The sequence below is a fragment of the Patiria miniata genome, unplaced genomic scaffold, assembly GCF_015706575.1.
Source record: "Patiria miniata isolate m_02_andy unplaced genomic scaffold, ASM1570657v1 HiC_scaffold_13, whole genome shotgun sequence".
In the NCBI taxonomy this organism is placed as follows: Eukaryota; Metazoa; Echinodermata; class Asteroidea; order Valvatida; family Asterinidae; genus Patiria; species Patiria miniata.
This window is the reverse complement of record NW_024037051.1, coordinates 2,483,548-2,506,108: the sequence shown is the minus strand read 5'-3', so window position 1 is coordinate 2,506,108 and position 22,561 is coordinate 2,483,548. Positions and strand designations below refer to the sequence as shown.

Genomic DNA, 22,561 nt, shown 5'->3' with positions numbered 1-22,561 from the left:
AAGGTTGCTCTTTCAGGTATTTATGCCAAAATTCTTAATATTTGTCTGGATTTTGAGATTCAGAGCCCCCCTTGTGGCGAATCACTCACAAAAACAAATCCATAATTTGACATAGTGTCGAATACGAAATTTCGCTGGTAAGCAGCTTATGTAAGGTGTGCGTTCCAAGTACCAATGAATGTTATTCGTCAGTTTGTCGGATTGCGCGTGCGTGCACGCGCGATCCGACAAACTGACGAATAGCATACAAACAGTGTGAAGAACAACCGGATATTGCAGTTTAATGTAATTTGACAAACTGACGAATGCGTTTACGATCAAATAAAATCATATCGCACAACTTCTCTGATTAAATAAGTGACCTGGTGGATTCTTAGTTTCATATTTTATTCAGAATATATACTAACAGTTTTTTTATCGAAACATTGAGGGTAAAATACGGCGCCCGGAGAAGTGTCCAACTTCAATCGCGAATTACTCCAAACAAGGTTTTCGCTTATTCGTCGGTTTGTCAGCTCTGCGACGAAATACTCTGCAAATATAAATATAAAAATAACTAGAAATGTGTTTGTGGACAAACACTGAGCTGTTTCGACCGTTTTATTAATGACTGCCGTAAAGGAGTTTCATCCAGGTCGAATGAACATGTACAAGCGTATTCTATACAAAAAGTGTCCATCCTATGTAAAATTATAATATTTTTCATGACGTCAGGATGACGGCACACATTTTAAAAACTTTTCTGTAACTATCTACGACCTAACAAACTTTTTTGCAAACATTTTTTTTCGAATTAACCACGTTCCATTGGTGAGATATGAGTAAAAGGTCCAAAAATTGAATAATTCATATGAAATCACATGATGACGTCATCGTGACGTCACTGCAATTTTTGTCTATAACACTTCCTGGAATATCTGCATACCGAGATTGAACCCAATCGGACCTCAGGTTCTCTAGATATAGTGACTTAAACTATGCAGATTTAGGATGATGTCAAGTGACACGTGATGACGTCATGATGCCGTCATGATTCGACCTGAATCTTCAGATGGTGGTCCAAGTGTGTGCCAGGTTTGAAGTCGATCGGACCGTATTTTATACATTTTTTGCAAAATTTGATTAAGGGAATAAATGTGTGCTCCGGAGGTTTTTATCACTCTGTTTAATACCACTTAGAGTCTGGGTGCTGATAATTACCCGAGCCGGAGGCGAGGGTAATTATCAGCACCCAGACTCTAAGTGGTATTAAACAGAGTGATAAATACCGACGGAGTACATATTTATTCCCATTCATAAATACCTTTTCGGTAAAAAAAAATCATATAATTCGTTCAAAACATCCCGATTTTGTTCAACAAATTCACTTTATGCTTTTGAATCATCCCTCCTGCAAAATAATGGAGTGTTCAGCTGGCGAGTAAGATGAAAACAACCCTTTTATGGAGATTGACGCGCGCGTATCATGTTCTATGCGATGTCGCGCAGAACGCACCTGGCGCGTTGCGTTTTGAATTTAGAACTATAAAATTCTAACTCCCTGGTAGTGTTGCGCATGTCTACGCGAGGATTGTGAACGTTCAACCAATGAAACGATAAGAGGCACTGGATTTTTAGGAGTCCACATTTTATTGTAACTGGAAAAGTGTTTAAGACCAGCTAGCCATGTCTTTATCATCCGTTTAATACCGGCCACGTGACAGGCTCTCGACCAATAGGAATGGCTAAACTGTCTGAGGTATTTATGAATAAATATTAAAATTTGAAAAATTCATAAAAAATCAGATGATGACGTCATGATGATGTCACTTCAGATTTTGAATGCTGTTATCTATACCTACCTACCCACCAAGTTTCATAACGATCGGACATACCCTTATATGTGAATCAAAAAATCACGTTTTTGATGACGTCATGATGACGTCACACATTTTACGAAATTTTGTGCATCTATCTATGACCTAACAAACCTGTTACAAAAAGAATTTCGAATTTACCACATTCCGTTCATGAGATATGAGTAAAAGGTCCAAAAATTGAATAATTTATATAAAATCACACGATGACGTCATCATGACGTCACTGCAATTTTCGTCTATAACACGTCCCGGAACACTTGCATACCAAGTTTGAACCAAATCGGACTTCCGGTTCTGTAGATATAGGGCCTTAAAGTATGCTCCTTAAGGATGACGTCACGTGACACGTGATGACGTCATGATGACGAAAAGTTTCGGCATACATCTTCAGATGTTGGTCTAAGTGTGTGCCAGGTTTGAAGTCGATCGGATTTGAAAAAAGTCCAAAAGTGCCTTGTAGAACGAAAACACGTGTTATCCTATGGGAAAAAAAGTGGAAGAAGAAAAAAAAAAAGAGAAAAAAAAAAAAATAACAAAAACAAGAGCTGTTTCGGTGTGTACACCGAAACAGCTAATTAAACTTCATATAATAAATATGGCAGAGCTTGTATAGTTTCATCTGATTATATGTTCCCTTTCCATCTTTGAAAATTATAACATTATTCACAATATACAATTCTATCAGTACATTTGTACCTTTGCTCTTGGTCAAATGAAGTGTGTATTGTTATAAAGTAGGTTTATTGCTGTAGTCTCACAAGAAGTTGTGTTTCCTGTAAAATGTAGGTGGTAAAGTTTTTCTCCTAGTTTTTCCTCAGCTAAAGAAAACCTATAACTGCATTTTTTGATAGGTTCTGAGTTATTACTTTGGGGCAAGTAATACTGTGAATCAATCATTTGGACACAGACAAATGTTATCTGTTCATTTTTTTTGTTCTGGTTCTTTAATATGCTTGTATACTTACAAATAGGTCATTTGGCTTTGAGCCTTAAACAATTTCATAAAATTTGGGTAACAATAAATAACAATAAACAGGCCTAATAATAAAATATATTATTTAAAAAAATGCATTCCATGTCACACAGACATCACAAAGCGCTGTACAATTAAAATTCCATAAGTTATTAAGAAATACAGATAAAAGCAGTCAAAACAAAAGACAAGTAATTAAACAATCAATAAAAAATAACAAATACTTTTAGCTGCCCTACCAAGATCACATAATAAATTAATTTGTATTAATTGTATCAGCCAAAAGTTTCCATACATTGATTTCCTACAGTAATAGTGAAAAAAATGCCCACTAATTTTTATGCTGTTGAAAAAAATTGTTTATTACAAACTGAAGTTGTACTAGCCGTTTTTGGCCTTGTTGGAGTTGGTATTAATTTTCAAAAAAAAAATTAATGTACGTTTATTACAAACTGAAGTTGTATTAACTGTTTTTGGCCTTGTTAGAGTTGGTATTAACCTTCAAAATAAAACAAGAATTTGGTAAGAAATTTGCAAAATTTTCTCACATACCAGGTCTCTGTTATTTTAAGTTAGTCAACACGAGTATAATATCCAGATACAATTGACATTTTTAAGGTCACTATTTTGGATATAAAATATGACAAACGGCAACTTCCTGAAAATCAGAACAATGAAAACGTACATGTTACATATGAGTTTGCACGTAACTTCTGATTTGATGACGTTCTAGCATTTGCACACCAATGACTGGAAAGTCTAGTGTAGTGCAATTATTTGTGTAAAATAATACTTCTGCATGTTTACTGAATGACGGCGTAAAAACAAGGGAAACGCATCATTTTCCAAATTTACACTTTTTCTCAAGCGTTCAAGCTCCACTTTGGTAAATGTGTGGGAAATTCACCTCCATTTTAAATGTTTTTTCATATATCGTTGCACTTCAGTAATCATGGACATAAAGGTTATCTGATGTGTCTGTGAATCAACTATGTTGCCTAAAATTAGGCTTAACAGATCGGAAAATATGAAGTGATGTCTCATTCAGTTTGATAGTTATAGCTAAAATTGTTTCTTTTAATTTTGACAATGTAATTTGACATTTGATAATGTCACAGTGATGTCACAAAAATATGCACACCAAACTTTGGGTTTCTACCAGATTTAAAGTTTACACCATGACCGGTTTAAAGACATTTGCTTATTTGAATACAAACTTTTCAGTAGTTTAAATTCATTTAACTTTGAGTTTAACCATGGAAGTATATGTAAGGGTCAGACAACAATATTTAGCCCCCACTCAAGATCTGTCAGATCCGATATAAGGAGTATCATACCATGTTCCCTCAAATACAGTTATAAGAAATCGGTCATTGTTTGAGTTAAACTTTTTTGTAACTTGATGACTGATGGTGTCATCATGACATCACACTTGCATGCACAAGTTACTGGGTATAAAGGTTGATGATAATGCTAGTTTTCAAGTTGATATATTTTACCCTCTTGAAAAGACTTACAGATTTGTGTGTGGAAAAAAACACTAAAAAGAAGAAACCAATACAGTTGAAGACTGATAAGAAGAGCACTGTTAATACAACGTCATGCTTATAACAAGGACAATTTTAGGTCCCAAGTCTGTGGTTTTTCTTTGTTTTCAATACTGTTAATACAAGATATCTGTTATAACAAGGAATTTTGTAAAGTCTGAAGGACCCTGTTATATCAGTGTTTCACTGTATATTGGAAAATTTGGGGAGTTTTATTATCCATTTCCAAACTTTACACTGCTGATGAATCTGAGTCTGTCCCGTAGAGCTATATTAGATTACTAGAGCGCTAACTCGATGTACAAAGTGATGCCTGCTGATCGCATCCATGTTTGTGCACAAACCTATGGGAAAACTCGAAATTTTGTACAGCTTTTGTATGGCTATGTGCATATCTGCGTTTTTATTCTATACTGGTGCGTTATCAAAGCCCAAAACAGAAACACAAAATCACTAAGTGAGCGTTTCATTTTGTTCTGCGCAAACAACGCAAACACATGCACGGATCAGCTCCAGATAATTATGCTGTGACGCTTTTTAACTATCATGACGCGCCGCGCGTATGTTGTACTTGCGCGTTGCATTTAGAGTACACTTCCAAAATTCACTCCATTTAATTTCATTGTTCTACAAACACGCACATTAATTCAAAATGTCTGTGCCCAGACAACTTCAAAATATCTCCGCGCGTAAGAATGAGGAGGTCGCGCTCTAGTAATTTAATATAGCTCTATGGTCTGTCCACACTAAATGATACAACTGCACAACATAAAAAATAGCTCTCATTTAAACTTTGTTAACAGTCAAGAAATAAGCTTCAATGATTCTAGTAGTAGTCGTACAATAGTAGAAATATAGTGTACATAATAAAGGATTTGGTTGTTAGTTGTTGAAATAATGAGAAATTTGATACAAATGTCCAGTTTATTTTTCGGGGGTCCTTTTTCAAGTTATGTAAAATAGGCATTATCATGCGGAAAAAAAACAATTCATGGGTACTGAAAATGTTACAGATGAGAAATAAGTTGAAATATAAAGCTCCTCATTTTAGTCTGGAAAAAATGAATGTGGGTGTACATGTACAGTGTCCTAACTATTCTCTTTGTTAAAAATGTCTCCATCAATTAGCAAAACAATTAATTTGAAATTTTCTTGTCTGTCCTGGTAACAAACGTTATTTTCAAGGCATCCGTTTTCCAAATACTTCCTTAAGAAAGAGGATTGTTTCTTTGAAAGTTCTCTAAATGGGCAATTCCACGGTAACGGAATTACAATTCAGAGAAATTTTGGCTCTAATTTAATGGATTTTGTTATCTATAGTGTCAACTAGGCCCTATGCTTTGAGATAATTGATTCAGACTGTACTTCTTACATAATTCGTACTTCACAAATTTTCCGAAAAATGTCGTTTCTCATACGGAATTGCCCAACTACATGTACTAACAGTGTGGGCACTTAATTATACTGGAACAAATATTATCGGACTTGGTTCATACTGCTTTGAATAATGGTGAGTCGAAAAAAAGTGTTTGTCCATGTGACAAACATTATGCCTTCACAATTAACCTTCCATAGCTCCTTAAATATTGCTTAAATTTTCTTAACCTTTCTGGTGTAAGAAGCATAAAAATAAGAAGGGCAAAATATTGCAGTTGGAAATTCAAACTCAGTGTCACAAAAATGTATCATTTAGTGTGGACAAAGACAGATCATAGAGCTTTATTAAATTACTAGAGCGCGAACTCCTCATTCTTATGCACATAGCCATACAAAAGCTGTACAAAATTTCGAGTTTTCCCATAGGTTTGTGTACAAACATGGATGCGCTCAGCAGGCATCACTTTGTACGTCGAGTTAGCGCTCTAGTAATCTAATATAGCTCTACGGGACAGACCCATCTAAGGAGAAAACTCCAAACTCACTAACACTGGGCAACCAAAGCATTCCTCCTGACATGTCCACCTGTTGCATCTGCAAAGATATTCTCAAGTTCCATGTCATCTTGGTCGTCGAAGTTGATGAAACTGCTCACATCGTCATCAGACAGCACGCACAAGTTGTGCATTACACATGTAGCCATTATAAATTGGCATATCTGACTTATGTCATGGAACATGAGCTCTCGCAATCTTCGGAACCTGCCTTTTAGGTGGCCTATGGCTCTTTCCACAACTTGGCGTTTGCCAGACAACATCCTGTTAAATCTGCGTTGCTGCTGCGACAGGTGTCCGTTGTCTTTGAAGGGTGTTACCAGCCAGCTTCTGAGCGGGTAGGCAGTATCACCTATGAGATACTGATGCTCTGCCAATTTATGTCCATCTTCAACGTCATGGTACAGTGGAGAGTTGCGGAAAACCCGTGCATCGTGCACTGATCCCGGCCATCCTACATATGCATCCGTTATTAGCATCATGTCATCAACTACAAGCTGCAGACAAATAGAGAAAATATCATAACACAAAGGGTTAAATAATATAGCATATCATTTTCAATTTTACGGGGGAATTTTCTGAATACAGCTTTCTGAACCCATGACTGAGCACAATAAGCACAATCAGCACAGATATCAAGCAACAAGCACAGATGCGTTGGGTAATTATTGATTCAAAATGACAGAGCTACCAGTTGGATCTCCTTTAAGACACCAGAAATGCACAATCTTCATTTGAAATCTTTTCTTTTCATTTGTTGCCTTTTTAATTTTAATGTAGTTTGTGTCAGTATTTGCCTCAGTTGTTGATCGCATCGCGCAATTTAAGTTTGCGCGCGCAAACTTGAACAAAATTAATCACCGCGCACAATTTTTGAAATTTGTGCGCGCAAATTTATAAACTACGTGTCTTTCAAAATTGCGCTCAACACCACGACTGTTTGTGGGCCCACTTATGATAATTTATGCTGGGTTAGGTCTAGTGTCATCGGAACTTATGAATTACGCACATAACCGCGTACAGTTGCAAGTCAGGTTCACGGACTTTACCTTCCCTTGAAAAAAAAATCCTCCAAGCCGCTAAAACCCCAATGGGGATCGAACTCGCACCATTGGAATTGTAATCCCATGTAGTACCCTACAGCGGTGATTCGACAACAGTGGTAATTTTAAACTATGCATGTATAACGCCTTTCAGCAAAAATCATATGCGTGCGGGTATGCATAATTCATCATAAGCTCCAATGACGCTATATAACCCAGCATAAATTATCATAAGTGGGCCCACAAATGGTCGTGATCCTGGCACTACGTCATTTATCTTTTGGAAAAACAGTTGTATTTATTTTCTGCCAAAAGAGATAAGTATCAACATGTGCATTGTATTTCAAAATACAGAAACAGTAGTCAACTAATTAAAGCGATCAGAGCAGTATTAATTTAAACATGACTAACCTGAAGCTGGACGGATGGATAGGATTTTCGATTTATATAATCAGGTTGACCATTCAGAATGTTGATAATTCTGATGTGGGTCCCATCGATCACACCAACGATGCCACGAAGGCAGCTTTCCCCAGCAAACCCTTCAGCAATATGAGCTTGTCTTGTTTGGTCAGGCCATCTTATCACACTATGCCGTCTACTGGATATAGTTGCTGCAACTTTGTGAATGCATGAGTGAACGGTTGACTTGGACAACCCAAACATATGGCTTACACCTCTCATGCTACTTTGGTTACAGGCATACCACAGGAAGGTCAGACATTGCTTGTCAGGCAGAAGTGGAGTATTTCCTCCGCAATAATCACGGTAAAGTTCAGGTCCCACTTCACCAAGCAATCTTTCAAATGTGACACGACTTATTCTAAAATGATATTTAAAGTCCCAGGAGGTGTACTGTGGCACGACTGTTTCAACGAATCCCTCAATTCTTGGTACTTTCTCTCTCTTCTGGTTTACGAATGCCAGGATATATGAAGGAAAATCGTTATCTCCATCAAGTGCTTCGTCATCATCAAATTCAAACATTAAATCATGTAGAACGATAGCTAATTCTGCCATTCTGACAGTGACTGACACCGCCTCAAACTCAAACACACCTCGCGGAACATGTTTATAAACAAACGGCAGCCATCTTTAAATACCATCATGAGAGATTTGTTGTTGCCATGATGGCGCTCTTCATTGTTCGGGTCGTTCGGGCGGGTAGTCCGGGAACAAAACTCCGCTGTTCACGAACAGCCGAGAACGCGGTCGCCCGAACTCGACCTGCGACTCCGCGACTCCGCGCCTCCGCGACTCCAGTGCCCCGCGTCTCCGCGACTCCAAGACTCCACGACTCCGCGCCTCCGCGACTCCGCGACTCCAGTGCCCCGTCGCCCTCCTCCCTTCCTTTGCGAGCCTATTTAAAATGAATATGGATGCTTCGTTCTCAAAAAAATACCGCCGAGAATTGCGCCCTCTATCGGCGCGTGTCTCTGCGACTCCGCGACTCCGCGACTCCGCGCCTCCGCGACTCCAGTGCCCCGCGTCTCCGCGACTCCAAGACTCCAAGACTCCGCGCCTCCGCGCCTCCGCGACTCCAGTGCCCCGTCGCCCTCCTCCCTTCCTTTGAGAGCCCATTTAAAATGGATATGGATGCTTCGTTCTCAAAAAAATACCGCCGAGAATTGCGCCCTCTATCGGCGCGTGTCTCTGCGACTCCGCGACTAGACTCCGCGCCTCCGCGACTCCAGTGCCCCGCGTCTCCGCGACTCCGCGACTCCACGACTCCGCGCCTCCGCGACTCCGTGCCCCGACACATTTACAAGCGCGCCCTCCCTTCCGATCCTTCATGAGAAGCTTAGAAGACAAGTGCATTCGCTGTACTTAGCACTTTTTGCAGGTTTGCATATTATTATATTGTCAACCTATTACTCCTATCCCCACATCGCCGACCTCGATCCACGCCTCCAAGCAGAATAAAAAAACCTTGCTCCGGCGTGGCCCTGCATTCTATAGTTGCTCCCACAAGGTATTTATCTGCATTCCTTTGGCGAACTTGTCTGGTTCTTTTATGAATAATTCATTTTTATCCATGAGAACGGACAATGACATCAACAGCATTGTTGTTAGTTACTCAACTAGTTACAATACATTAAAGCATTTTAAAGAACGGTTGTCGTCGAGCTACCACACAGTAGCCTAGTGGATAGCGAGATGAGCTTATGGATACAAAGATCCCTGGTTCGAATCCACGTCGTCGCTGCTCATTTTCACCAGCTATTTTTCTTCTTCAAATTTATTACTGAGATAATTTCAAATTAAGGGGAAAATAGAACGAGAACCTAAGTCTTGCAATGATTCAAAGGAAAAACTGAATTATTCATGACATTGCCCCTAACCCTCCTAGGAAAAAAAATTACGCGGCCGGGTCTATGTGTATCCATGGTGTATCGTGGCCCAGGACGGGTGTACCCATGTGGCTCAAATACTCCACTTTTTAAGTGTTGTTAACTATACTGGGATGATATGGGGGGCATGTGTTTCACGAAAAGTTGACAAAATTGAGGTGAAGTCATCACGACATGAATATGATGAGATCTTTGTGTTAACATCTTTTTATTGGAAGATATACACAAACTCACAGACTCACAGAGTGGTGTTTTGTAGGTCAAAAAGTAGTGAATGAAAAGAAATCGGAGTACTAGTGTAGGCATGGAGCTATAAAAGTGAAATTGTTCGGAGTATATGACCTGAGGCTGTCATGGCTGTTGTTAGTGCAATCTTTTGGATAAACTGACCGACTTACATTTCCTGCATAACGATCTATGTTTCCTACCTCCATGTTGCATGCATGTTTGCTATGAACTGACATGATCTACTTTGAATTGGATGTTGTAGTCAGTGAAAACTTATTAAGTGAAATTTCATGGAAGTGATTTTGTTGAACATCTTTTCTCCAGATGGTTTGATCGTATTGTGTTATCTTTGAGGAATGTGGTTACTTGGTAGGCCCTAGTCTTTTGTGGCATTTCAGTTGTCTCAATATGGTTACAGCGGCATACAACTGTATTGAAATGCCCCAAAGAGTATTAGGTGACTACAAAGAAGGCAGTATTGTTAAAGCAGTCTATGTTAATTATTAATTTTGTGGATTGCTGTGGTCAATTTATACATATATGATGTGTTGCATTAGATGATCAATTTACAAAGTGGTGTACTAAATTCTTTGGTACATCATTTGTCAGACGTCAGACTCTTATGCTTATTGACGTTCAACATTTAGAAATAGGGTGACAACTAAAGTGTTACTACTTCAATGGTATTTTTCACAAATTAAGGATTGACTATAAACAAAATAAAGTGCCCTTTACAAATACAATAAAGTATTTACAATCTATATAAGCTCCTTTAGCATGATGCCAAAAGTCTGAAGATCTGTATGTTGTGTAAAGTGTGGCATGATCGCGTACGGATTCAGATGTGTATGCTGTATGCATTTTTCAACCTGCTTTACCTTTGTGTTCGACACATGTTTGCATGTGATATTTGCATTCGAGTGCATGTGATCATGTGGAAGATAACATCAATTACATAACTATGGTGGGGGGAGGGGTGTGTATGCCCTCCACAGACAGATGTTCACGAGTCATGAGTATGTTCTGGCACAAAATGGTTGAACAATACATATATGGTTTGTCTTCAGTTCTTTCCCCTCCTTTTCAAAAATGTACATACTCCTGAAGCCCACATCGCCCCCCCCCCAAAAAAAAAGAGTGTGACTGTACATTATGTAGTTAAGTCACCTGAAAAAGGCAAATGTCTTTTGATTCTAGTTGATCATGTGTCTTTTAAAATCTTGAGTATTACACAAATCTGCATGTTGTGCAAGACAAAAGGCAATTTTGTGAAGAATTGTATTGCGGTTCTTACACACTAGTTGTTACCCTAACTGTATGCATACTTCATTTACAAATGTATTTTGTCTTCTTATTTTGTTTTCAGAAATGAAGAGTGTCGTGACACCATCCAAGACATCAAGTTCCTTCTGGTCTGTTTTTGTGCAGTTAGTCCAGTGTGTCTGTCCCATTAACCCTGCCCTGTCATCTCATTTCGTTCCTTAGTTAATGTGTTCAGTTCATTCCACATTCACTCCAACATTTCATCTCCTAAATATCATATGAATAAAAGTTGTTACATGTAAGCTAAAGTTGTTATATGTGAGCTGAAGTTGTTATATGTGAGCTGAAGTTGTTATATGTGAGCTGAAGTTGTTTTTTGTGAGCTAAACATGTTCTGTGTTAAAGCTATTTTATTCTAAAGTTACAAAGCTGAAGTTGATTGCCAATTCAAAGGCAAAGATTACATGCTGAAGTTGATTGCCAATTTAAAGGCAAAGATTACTTGCTGAAGTTGATTGCCAATTCAAAGGCAAAGATTAATTGCTGAAGTTGATTGCCAATTCTAAGGCAAAGATTACTTGCTGAAGTTGATTGCCAGATCAAAGGCAAAGATTACTTGCTGAAGTTGATTGCCAATTCAAAGGCAAAGATTACTTGCTGAAGTTGATTGCCAATTCAAAGACAAAGATTACTTGCTGAAGTTGATTGCCAATTCAAAGGCAAAGATTACTTGATGAAGTTGATTGCGAATTCAAAGGCAAAGATAACTTGCTGAAGTTGATAGCCAATTCAAAGGCAAAGATTACTTGCTGAAGTTGATTGCCAATTCAAAGGCAAAGATTACTTGCTGAAGTTGATTGCCAATTCAAAGACAAAGATTACTTGCTGAGATTGATTGCCAATTCAAAGGCAAAGATTACTTGCTGACGTTGATTGCCAATTCAAAGGCAAAGATAACTTGCTGAAGTTGATTGCCAATTCTAAGGCAAGGATTACCTGCTGAAGTTGATTGCCGGATCAAAGGCAAAGATTACTTGCTGAAGTTGATTGCGAATTCAAAGGCAAAGAGTACTTGCTGAAGTTGATTGCCAATTCTAAGGCAAAGATTACCTGCTGAAGTTGATTGCCGGATCAAAGGCAAAGATTACTTGCTGAAGTTGATTGCGAATTCAAAGGCAAAGATAACTTGCTGAAGTTGATTGCCAATTCTAAGGCAAAGAGTACTTGCTGAAGTTGATTGCCAATTCTAAGGCAAAGATTACTTGCTGAAGTTGATTGCCGGATCAAAGGCAAAGATTACTTGCTGAAGTTGATTGCGAATTCAAAGGCAAAGAGTACTTGCTGAAGTTGATTGCCAATTCAAAGGCAACGATTACTTGCTGAAGCTGATTATCAATTCTGAGCTAAAGATTACAAAACTGAAGTTGATTGTCAATTTGTAGCCAAAGATGACAAAGTTGAAGTCAGTTAATGTTTTCAAGGTAAACTCAAGATTTATATCAGGGGATGTGTGGAAACCAAATTTCCAACAAGAATCAAAGTGTGGACAAAATGCAATCCCATTGTGTATCATTGAGTTCATACAAGAACGTACAGGCATGCTTGAGTCTAATGCTGAACATGTGTGTGAATCAGAACCTGTGTACATGTTTGTTCCTGTGGCAGATGTTGAAAGACATGTGAATCGATGGAAGAAGTGGAGAATCAACAAAATGACCAAAAAGAAATTGAAACAGCAGAAAGCAGTGCAGAGGTTGAAGGCCAGTGGGCAAACATGCTGCAGTAGACATCAGATATTGGATTGTATTGTAGAGTATAACAAAGAGACAAAGAGGGTGTCAAAACCGAACAGAAAGAAAATCAGAAGATGTGAACGAAGACAAGCATTGCATAGGTTAAGGAATGGCAAGGTCGACTGAACAGTGTATGAGTAAGGAAGAGAGGAGGAACCATGAGAAAACACAAAAGAGTATGCAGAGTCACACAAAAAGAAGTCTGTCTTATGTTATCAAGAAAATGAAAAATAAAGAGCAATGCCAAAAAAGGAAGTCGATCAAACATAAGAATGAACAGGTCTTGTTGAAGAGAAGTTAATGTTCAGATGGACTAAATGGGAATATAGGAAGGAAACTTCACAAGAGACGTAGTGTTGAGAAGTCAGCAGTTACGGATGTGATTCGTTCTGTAAACGAAGTACAAGTCAAGCAATGTTGGTTGTGTGATCAAGTGGCTAGTGAACACGATCAAGTTGTAAAGTGTGATACTTGTAAAATCTACTATTATGTCAATTGTATGGGATTTGCAAACATTCAGTCTGTGCTTGCAAGCAAATCCGTAGCATGGCTGTGTCTAAAATGTGAGAGGTGTACCTACAATGACTCTTTGTTGTATGATCTTGGCATTCCGACAGATGAGAACAAATTTGAGATGCCATCATCTGAAGTGTAAATGGAGGAAGCAGCTGTTGAGTCATGCACTGAATGTGTTTCTAGCACGCAAGAGCACATTGAAGTTTCAACTGTACATGGAAAAGAAGGAACATGCAGGCAATGAAAAAATTGAGCATGTAGATAACATGGACTGCAAACATGCATAATTAAATACAGGTGAAAGATGTTGCATTGTTCAGCAGACTGGAGGTTATTTTTTACGCAGCAAGAAAAGTAATGCTGAGATTAGTTGTAGTAGTGGAAAGGATAAGAATGAGGAAAATCAAGACAATGTACAGAGGACAAGAGGTCAGTCTGCAAGGAAAAGTAGAGATGTTAATGGCAAAAGTAGAAGGAAAGAGCGAGTGTTCATACAGAATGAAAAGAACAGTGTTGAGAAAATTAAGTCCAAAAGAAAAGCTGGAGACAACATGGAAGATTTAGCACAAGATTGTGACAAGCAATAACTCAGAGCCAAAATACATGTATGTACATGTAGTAGTAAACACAGTTGCTCTTGTAAAGACAATCAACAGATTAATGAGACTAAAGAAATCAGATGTATTCAAGGTAGCTTCCATCAAGGTGATCTCAGATTTGCGGAACTGGCTGGAAGACAATGTGTTTGTATGAGCTTGTGTGGAATCCTCTATAGCCGAATTAAGCCGTTAAATATGTGGAGTTGCAAAGACGTGGACTTTGTGTTGAATACTGGGAATGAATTGTACAGTCTGTTGTTTGTCTCGGAGCTCTACAATGATGAATGAATATTTGTTAATCAGTGAGTTGCCTGATAAGATAGATGCATTTGGTAAATGTTTCCACATGAAGATTGCTGAATCTGTTTCTGGCACTTTTGCAGAAGAAGGACATCTGACTGAGTTCAATATGATTCCGTTGAGTAGGGCAGTAGAGCAGACAATTCAGAAATACTGGGCCTGTTTCATTTGTTTCAAAGGCAACACATTTGCAGTAATTGCTAAAGATGGAATGTATTACATTTTTGATTCACATTCTAGAAATCAGCATGGACATCAGCACAGTGAAGGCAGAAGCTTGCTCAAATGTTTGTCATCATTGCAAGGTGTGTGCAGGTATTGTACTGAACTTGGAAAGTCTATGAATGTCAGTGACAATGAACAGTTTGAAATTACAGGTGTTACTGTCTGGGTAGATGATGTCAGTATCTGTAATGATGGTGAAACTGTCAGTGGAAGCAGTGAACCATCTTGTAGTAATGTACAAAGAAAAGAACAGAGTGAACGTGATGTAGAAATTATACAATCTAATTATCAACCAGTCAATTTGAAATTTGTTCCATTAGATTATGACCATAAGATTGCATTGTGTCAAAAATATGGTCTGACAACACTTTGTCTAGATGCTCATGAAATTCCCGTGAGATGTGAGCAGTTGAGTAAACCTGATTCTATAAAGACAATCCAAGGTGATGGTAACTGTTTCTACAGAGCTATTAGTTATGCTATATCAGGGACTGAAGATAATCATATGTTACTGAGATTGGCTATTGTTCATCATTTGTTGGAGAATGCAGCTTTGTTCAAGGGATATTTACGTGAAGGTTATACAACAGTGGAAGACTATGTAATGAGGGAGCGACTGTGTTACCATGGTACTGGGCTACTGAGGTCGAAATCATTGTAACAGCTAACATGTTGAATGTCGGTATTTATACGTATGATGATGTTAATAAGTGGTATTTATTTTCAAATAGATATATATGTCCAGCCAGTAATACTGATACCGGTAGTTGTATAAAGTCAGGAATTTATTTGTATCACAAGAATCAAATACATTACGATTTAGTGACAAGTGTACGTGGGTTCAGAAGAAAGGTTCTAGACAACAATGAGAAGCATGATAGAAATTCATCCAAAACACCAGTGTTGAAAACTTCAAAGAGACGTAAACGTGCAAACTTAAGGATGAGGCAAAATTCTGATAGAGACCGTCAAAGAAAAAGATATCAAAGAAAGAAAGATGAACAAAATGAAGAGCATGTACAAAAACACAAAGTAAAGAGTGACTGCAGGGAGAAAAAGGAGTGTGCAAAGAAAGAAAAATACCATAAATGTGTGGAATACAGACAAGGTGCTATTGAGTATGGCAAAAAAAGGTACAGAGAGAATGCAGCAAAGATTACTGGAGCCATGAGGCAAAAATACCATGAGAACAAAGTGTATAAACAACAAAAGATTAATACTGCAAAAAAAAATACCACAATGATATATCATATAGAAATGGTCTTATAAAATATATGAAAAAGAAGTACCACAGTGATGTATCATATAGAAATGGCCTTATTAAATCTTTGAAAGAGAAGTACCACAGTGATGTATCATATAGAAATGATCTCATTAAATCTATGAAAAAGAAGTACCATAGTGATTTATCCTACAGAAATGCTCTTATTAAATCTATTAAAAAGAAGTACTCTTTGAACAAATTATATAGGATGAAACTGATAAATTTTCAGAAAGCTAAATATCACAGGGATCAGCGTTATCGTGAGAATATGAAGCAAAGGAGTAATCAACGAGCAAATAGAAAGAGATCAAGTCAACGTATTATGAGCAATGTAATATGAAATCTGAGGCAAGATGTATCATTAGGACCTGAATACATATGTGCAGTTTGTCATAAACTCCTTTTTCGAAAGCAGGTGGTAAAGTGTAATCAAGACAAATATAAATGTGTTGATAGCATATCTGGTAAGTTTTTGCATACATGTGAAGCCAACAGAAACTGTGGTGATACGTGTCGTGTGTCAAAATCAAGTAGATCAAGTTTGTGGATTTGCTTTACATGTCATAGAAAATTGCTTCAGAATAAGATACCAGCAGAAGTTTGTGCAAACAATTTGGCATTGGAAGAGATCCCTGAGGAATTGAGCTGTTTGAATACATTGGAGGAACATCTGATTGCAATTAATGTAGCATTTATGAAAAATGATGGCTTTACCCAGAGGAAGTCAGAATGCTGTGCATGGGCCAGTTGTATGTGTACCATCAAATATTTCAGAAACAGTAACATCATTACCTAGATGTGGAAATAACAATCAGTTAATCAAAGTTAAGTTGAAGAGAAAATTGTCATTCAAAGGATATTATCAGTATCAATATGTCAGCAAAGAAAAACATGTTGAGCGTGCACTACGTTATCTAAAGGAGCATAATGAATCGTATAGTGCAATTGAGATTAACTGTGAATGGGACAATCTTTTGAAAGATGAACATGAAAACCAAGAAGAGGATTAATCTAATAATTCAAGTGAAAGTGATGAAGACACTGATGTGGACACAGATGAAGAACGTCTGACAGGCATTGTTTACGATACATGTTTGCAGCCAGTTAACATTGCTCAAGATGCTTTGGATCAAGATTTTGACGATATAATGTGTGTTTCTCCTTGTGAACGAAATACCCCAGTCAGAGTGTTAATGGAGAAAGCTAATGAGGCCATATGTTTTCCAGCATTATTTCCAACAGGCACCCCTATTTTCAGTGATGATCGTGATGTGAAATTGAGTCTGTCTAGATATTTTCATAATAGGTTAATGAATGCAGATAATAGATTTGCAAGAAATATTCAGTACATTTTCTATGCTCAGTATCTGTCAGAAATCCAACAAGTAATGTCAAAAGTTTCAATTGCAATGTGTCAGAGTTCAGGCAAAGTACACTGTGCTGAAGGTGTAAATGCTAGCATGATTAAAGATGAAGATCAACTGAGAGATATTTTACAGTCTGATAGTGGTTATAGGTTCTTGAAACAAATCAGAGGTACACCCCCATACTGGCAAGCAACTCAAAAAGATGTCATGGCTATGATTAGGCAACTTGGAATACCTACATGGTTTTGCTCATTTTCTGCAGCTGATATGAGATGGTGTGAAATCATAAACACAATATTGAGGCAACAGGGTGATTCTAGAGATATTGAAGATTTGGATTGGAATGAGAAATGTAAATTATTGCGAAGTAACCCTGTGACTGCAGCTAGAATGTTTGACAAGAGATTCCATTCATTCTTGAAAGATGTCCTCATGTCCAGAGCTCAGCCTATTGGCAAAGTCAAGGATTATTTTTATAGAGTTGAATTTCAGCAAAGAGGATCGCCGCATGCTCACTGTCTATTTTGGATTGAGAATGCACCAAGATTGGGATATGATAGCGATGAAGACGTCATTCAATTCATTGATTCATATGTCAGTTGCAAATTGCCATCTAAGGAGGAGGACACAGAACTGAATGACATAGTGAGTCACGTGCAGCTACATAGCAAGAAGCATTCTAAGTCATGTAAAAAGAAAGGAACTGAGTGTAGATTTAATTTTCCAAGACCACCATCCAATAGCACATTCGTTACTAAGCCAGACCCAATGCATAATGATGACAACGACGATGAGAATCATACTAATGATGATGATTATGGTGATGATGATGATAATGATGTTGATGATAATAATGTGAATAATTATCCAAACAATCATTGTGATGAAAAGAAGCATACAGATGCAAAGGAGTTACTGAAGTCAGTTTGGGATGCAGTACATAATGAAGAAAACCAGCTTTTGTCAACTATAGAGTTGTTTGAAAGAATTAATATTACACAGGATGATTTTGAAAAGGCTAACAATACATTGAGCAACAAACCTACTATTGTCATAAAAAGAGAACCGCAAGATGTATGGGTCAATCTGTACAATCCTGATTTGATAAGATGTTGGAATGCTAATATGGATATTCAGTTCATCATTGATGCATACACCTGTGCTGCTTATGTTGTGTCATATATGTCTAAATCTGAGCGTGAAATGGGACAGTTATTAGCAAACACACAGAAAGAGGCAGAGAAGGGTAATCTAGATGCAAGACAGAGTATGAGGGAAATTGGTTCTGTGTATCTGCATAATCGTGAAGTATCAGCCCAGGAAGCAGTGTTTCGTGTATGTGGTCTTAGATTGAAAGAGGGTTCAAGAAAAGTCGACTTTATACCTGTTGGTGACAATTCTGTCAGAATGAGCTTGCCGTTAAGTGTAATTCAGAATAGATCTGCAGATGATGACAGTGACATATTCATGGCTAATAAAGTTGATCGCTATAAAGCAAGACCAGATCTTGATGAATTTAATGTGATGTGCCTTGCCACATTTTGCTCAGAATACAGGATAATATATAATGCAAACACTAACAAGAAAAACAAATCACCAGTGTATGAACTGAAAGATGGTTTGGGTCACATACAGAAACGCAGTAAAACTGAACTGCAGTGATAAGATACCCTAGATTTTCAGAGAGTAAATATCCTGAGAAATATTACCAAAGTAATTTGCAGTGGTTTCTTCCATATCGTGCAGATGTGCACCTCAGTTTGAAACATTTGCAGAATTTTATAAAAATGGTGCAGTAAATCTTAATGGTCAATTGAAATCTGTGAGGTACATTCTTGAAAGTAACCGCTCCATATATGAAAAAAATGTTGAGTCTCTTGAAGCGGCAGAACAGTATCTGAAAAATTTGGTCTTCAGGAAGATGCATGGGCTTTGATTTGTCCTAAGGCTGAGCAAGAGAGACTTGAGTGTGAAGCAGAACGTGAAGAAGTATCAGAGGAAGACAATGAATTTGATATCCCTGATTTGCAAGCTGATGCAATGGTAGAAAAAATATGTAGTATTGAACCACATCCAGCAAAAATATCAAAGCAAGAAGCACTAAATTTATTAAGATCATTGAACGTAGAGCAGAGACAGGTCTTTAATAAGATTCGTAATTGGTGCTTACAAAAAATAAATGGGAAAAATCCTGAACCATTTCATGTATTTGTGACAGGTGGAGCTGGAACTGGGAAAAGCCACTTAATAAAGTCAGTTCATTACGAAGCTACACGACTTTTTGCTAGAATGGTTCAGAATCCTGACAAAATGTCAGTTTTGATAGTTGCGCCTACAGGAGTTGCTGCATTTCATGTCAATGGTAGTACAATTCAGTAATTCACAGTGCTCTTTCAATCCCGGTTGATGCGAGATTACCATGTCAACCACTAGGAGAAGAGAAATTGAGTACGCTAAGGAATGTGTTACAAGATCTTCAAATCTTGATTATAGATGAAATATCGATGGTTGATCACAAGATTTTGTGCTACATACATGGACGTCTGCGTCAGATAAAACAAACATGTAGTCATAAATCCTTTCGGTAACATTAGTATTTTACCTGTTGGAGATTTTTATCAGTTGCCTCCAGTCAAAGGAAAAGCATTGTATCAGAGAGCACTCCCAGTAGATCTGTGGAATGATGTTTTCAAGAAAGTAGAGCTAAATGAAATCATGCGACAAAAAGATGATGTACAGTTTGCAGAAGTACTGAATAGGTTACGAGTCAAAAGTAAGAAGGATTAGTTGTCAGAAGAAGATGTAACATTGTTGAAGTCCTGTGAAACTGAAGAAGATTGGAATGATGCATGACATATCTACCCATGTAACAAACAAGTGGATGAATACAATACCCAAACACTATTTGCAAAGTGTTATGATTGTACATGTATTGTTGCTAAAGATGTTCAGAAAGATGGTAATCAGAAAGGAAGGGTAAAAGTTCCTAAGAAATCGACATATACAAACTTGCCTGAATCATTGTGCATGGGTGTTGGTGGTAGAGTAATGTTAACTAAGAACATTTTTGTATCAGATGGACTTGTGAATGGAGTCTTTGGCACTGTACGTGCAATTATTATGTTGGCTGATGAATCTTGGCCAAAGTTGATTGAAGTTGAGTTTGATAGTAAGGATGTTGGAACTTAGTAGAAAAGAAAATACAAATCATCCAATGGCAAAGACACAGTTCCAATTCAGAAGGAAGAGGAAAGTGTGACTAAGCGGTGTGTTAGACAACAGTTTCCCTTAAAATTATCCTGGGCATGCACAGTTCACAAAGTGCAAGGAATGACAACAGATAGAGCAGTTGTTTCACTTGAACGTACATCTTCAGCTGGACAAGCTTATGTTGCACTGAGTAGAGTCACATCAATGCATGGACTTGTGATTCAAGGGTTTGATGAAAAATATATCTACTGTAACAAGGCAGTTTGGGAATCATTAAAGAGTATGCCAGAATTTATTGATGGTGAAGAATGTACAAGACAAGAGAAATCAAACAAGACTGTAATCATGATGCATAATATTCAAGGATTGAAGGAACATCAAATGGACCTAAAAAGTAATCATGAAATGATGAAATCTGATTTTATGTGTCTCACTGAGACATGGATCGATAATGAGGAATACTCCGACATACAATTAACTGAATTCAAATGCTATCATCAGATCAGAAGCAGCGGCGGCGGAACGGGTTTGAAACTGGGGGGGGGGGGGGGGGGGGGGGGGGGTGGGCATCACCCAAAAGGGGCACTTGCAAACCCGTGCTGAAATGTCGACACGTTTTTTTCACCGGACACTTGGCCTCCGTAAAATCAAATAGTGGGAGGGGGGGGGGGGCCTGGTACCATCTTCCAACATAGGGGGCGCTGCTCTACAAAACCAATCATTATATGCTAAATATGCATTATGTGCCCATTTTCAGGGCGTATTGTATGGGTTTTGGGACTTGGTTTTCATATTCCTCGTTTATATCACAAATATCAATACCATTATTGGCAAATGGTTACTTCTAAGAAATAGTAAGATACTTTAAGGGCATTTTTCTCAGTCTCGAGGGGGCACTTTAATGCTCGAGGGGGCACATTTTATGGCCGCTAAAGGGGCACTTGGGAAAATCTGGGGGGGGGGGGCAAACGCCCCCCCCCCAGCCCCCACGTTCCGCCGCCCCTGATCAGAAGTGCTTCATATGATAATACAAGTAAACTAACACAAACGTTAAAGCAGCAATGTCGTGGAGGTGTAGCAGTATTTGGTAGAAAGAACAGAACATTTAACAGACTGACTCTTCCTGTTCAGAATCTAGAGCATATTGCATTTCAGATAATAAGTCATATGTCATACTGTGTGGCAGTAATTTCGTCCGGCTTCATATTTGATGAACGAATTTGTTGACTATCTTAAAATTTTGCTGAGTGAACTTCATAAAGTGTCCAATAGATGCATTGTAATGGGCGATCTTAATGAAGACATTCTGAAAGACTGTTCACAGATTGAAAAGTTAATGCAAGATTATGGTAATAGACAGTGTGTTAATGATGAAACAACAGAAAACGGCACATTGATTGACCACGTTTATGTCAGAATGAAGCAATTTTTATAACTATATAATTTGAGCAATTTTATTGAAGATATTGTCAAACATTATCTTGAAAGATCAAGATTCAAACGTCTTCAGAACTCTACATCTCAACTTACTAGCAATAGTTTAGTGAATAATCATCATTTGTATCACATAACATTTTCCCCCAAGAAATTAATGTACGTGTAATTGCAATAACTAATGAATAACTGTAAAGTATATATTCTTTTTTGACAAGCTAATCTTTGCATGAAGAGTAGTGGGAGTACAAGCTTCTAAGTGGTGTCATCTTTTCACCTTTTCAGATGAATATTCTGACATCCATTGTGGTTTACTTTCACAAACTAAGACTTGCTTGCTCATTGATCATGTCCACCATCCAAACCTGTAACTCTCATTTTTTTAATGAAGCTAATAGATTCTTATACATGTCGTTCTTGTATCCACTTGTTTGTACATAGAAGTCATCAGGCTGAAATCGACATCTTTTCTCAAAGTTATCACCAGTGTGCTTTGCATCAGCATCAGTGTGCATGCCAGTATTCAACATTGTTCAGGTGAGTGAGCTGTAAGGGATGAGAATGGGGTGGGTAGTATACATGTAGCTCAAGACTCTTTCTTTCAAAAGACTTGCTAGCTTGTGTATAGTTTCTTTTGGTAGTGAATCTAAACTCAATG

The 22,561-nt window shown here is 37.8% G+C and overlaps 1 protein-coding gene across 1 annotated transcript; it reads right to left on the bottom strand.

Moving 5' to 3' along the window:
• Positions 1–2,773: 2,773 nt before the first annotated feature.
• Positions 2,774–8,037, bottom strand: LOC119721487 (protein ALP1-like). Its single transcript, XM_038191566.1, has 2 exons — positions 7,765–8,037; positions 2,774–6,807 (listed from the first exon to the last, which is right to left on the bottom strand). Exons 1-2 carry the CDS (start codon positions 8,035–8,037, stop codon positions 6,301–6,303), a joined length of 780 nt encoding a protein of 259 aa, XP_038047494.1. The 3' UTR covers positions 2,774–6,300.
• Positions 8,038–22,561: the final 14,524 nt, after the last annotated feature.

Excerpts from the sequence above, each read along its gene's own strand:
- LOC119721487 (XM_038191566.1), bottom strand. The coding sequence starts at position 8,037 with ATGAGAGGTGTAAGCCATATGTTTGGGTTGTCCAAGTCAACCGTTCAC. Across the intron at positions 6,808-7,764 it reads ATCCATCCGTCCAGCTTCAG|CTTGTAGTTGATGACATGAT; the intron begins GTTAGTCATGTT and ends ATTTGTCTGCAG.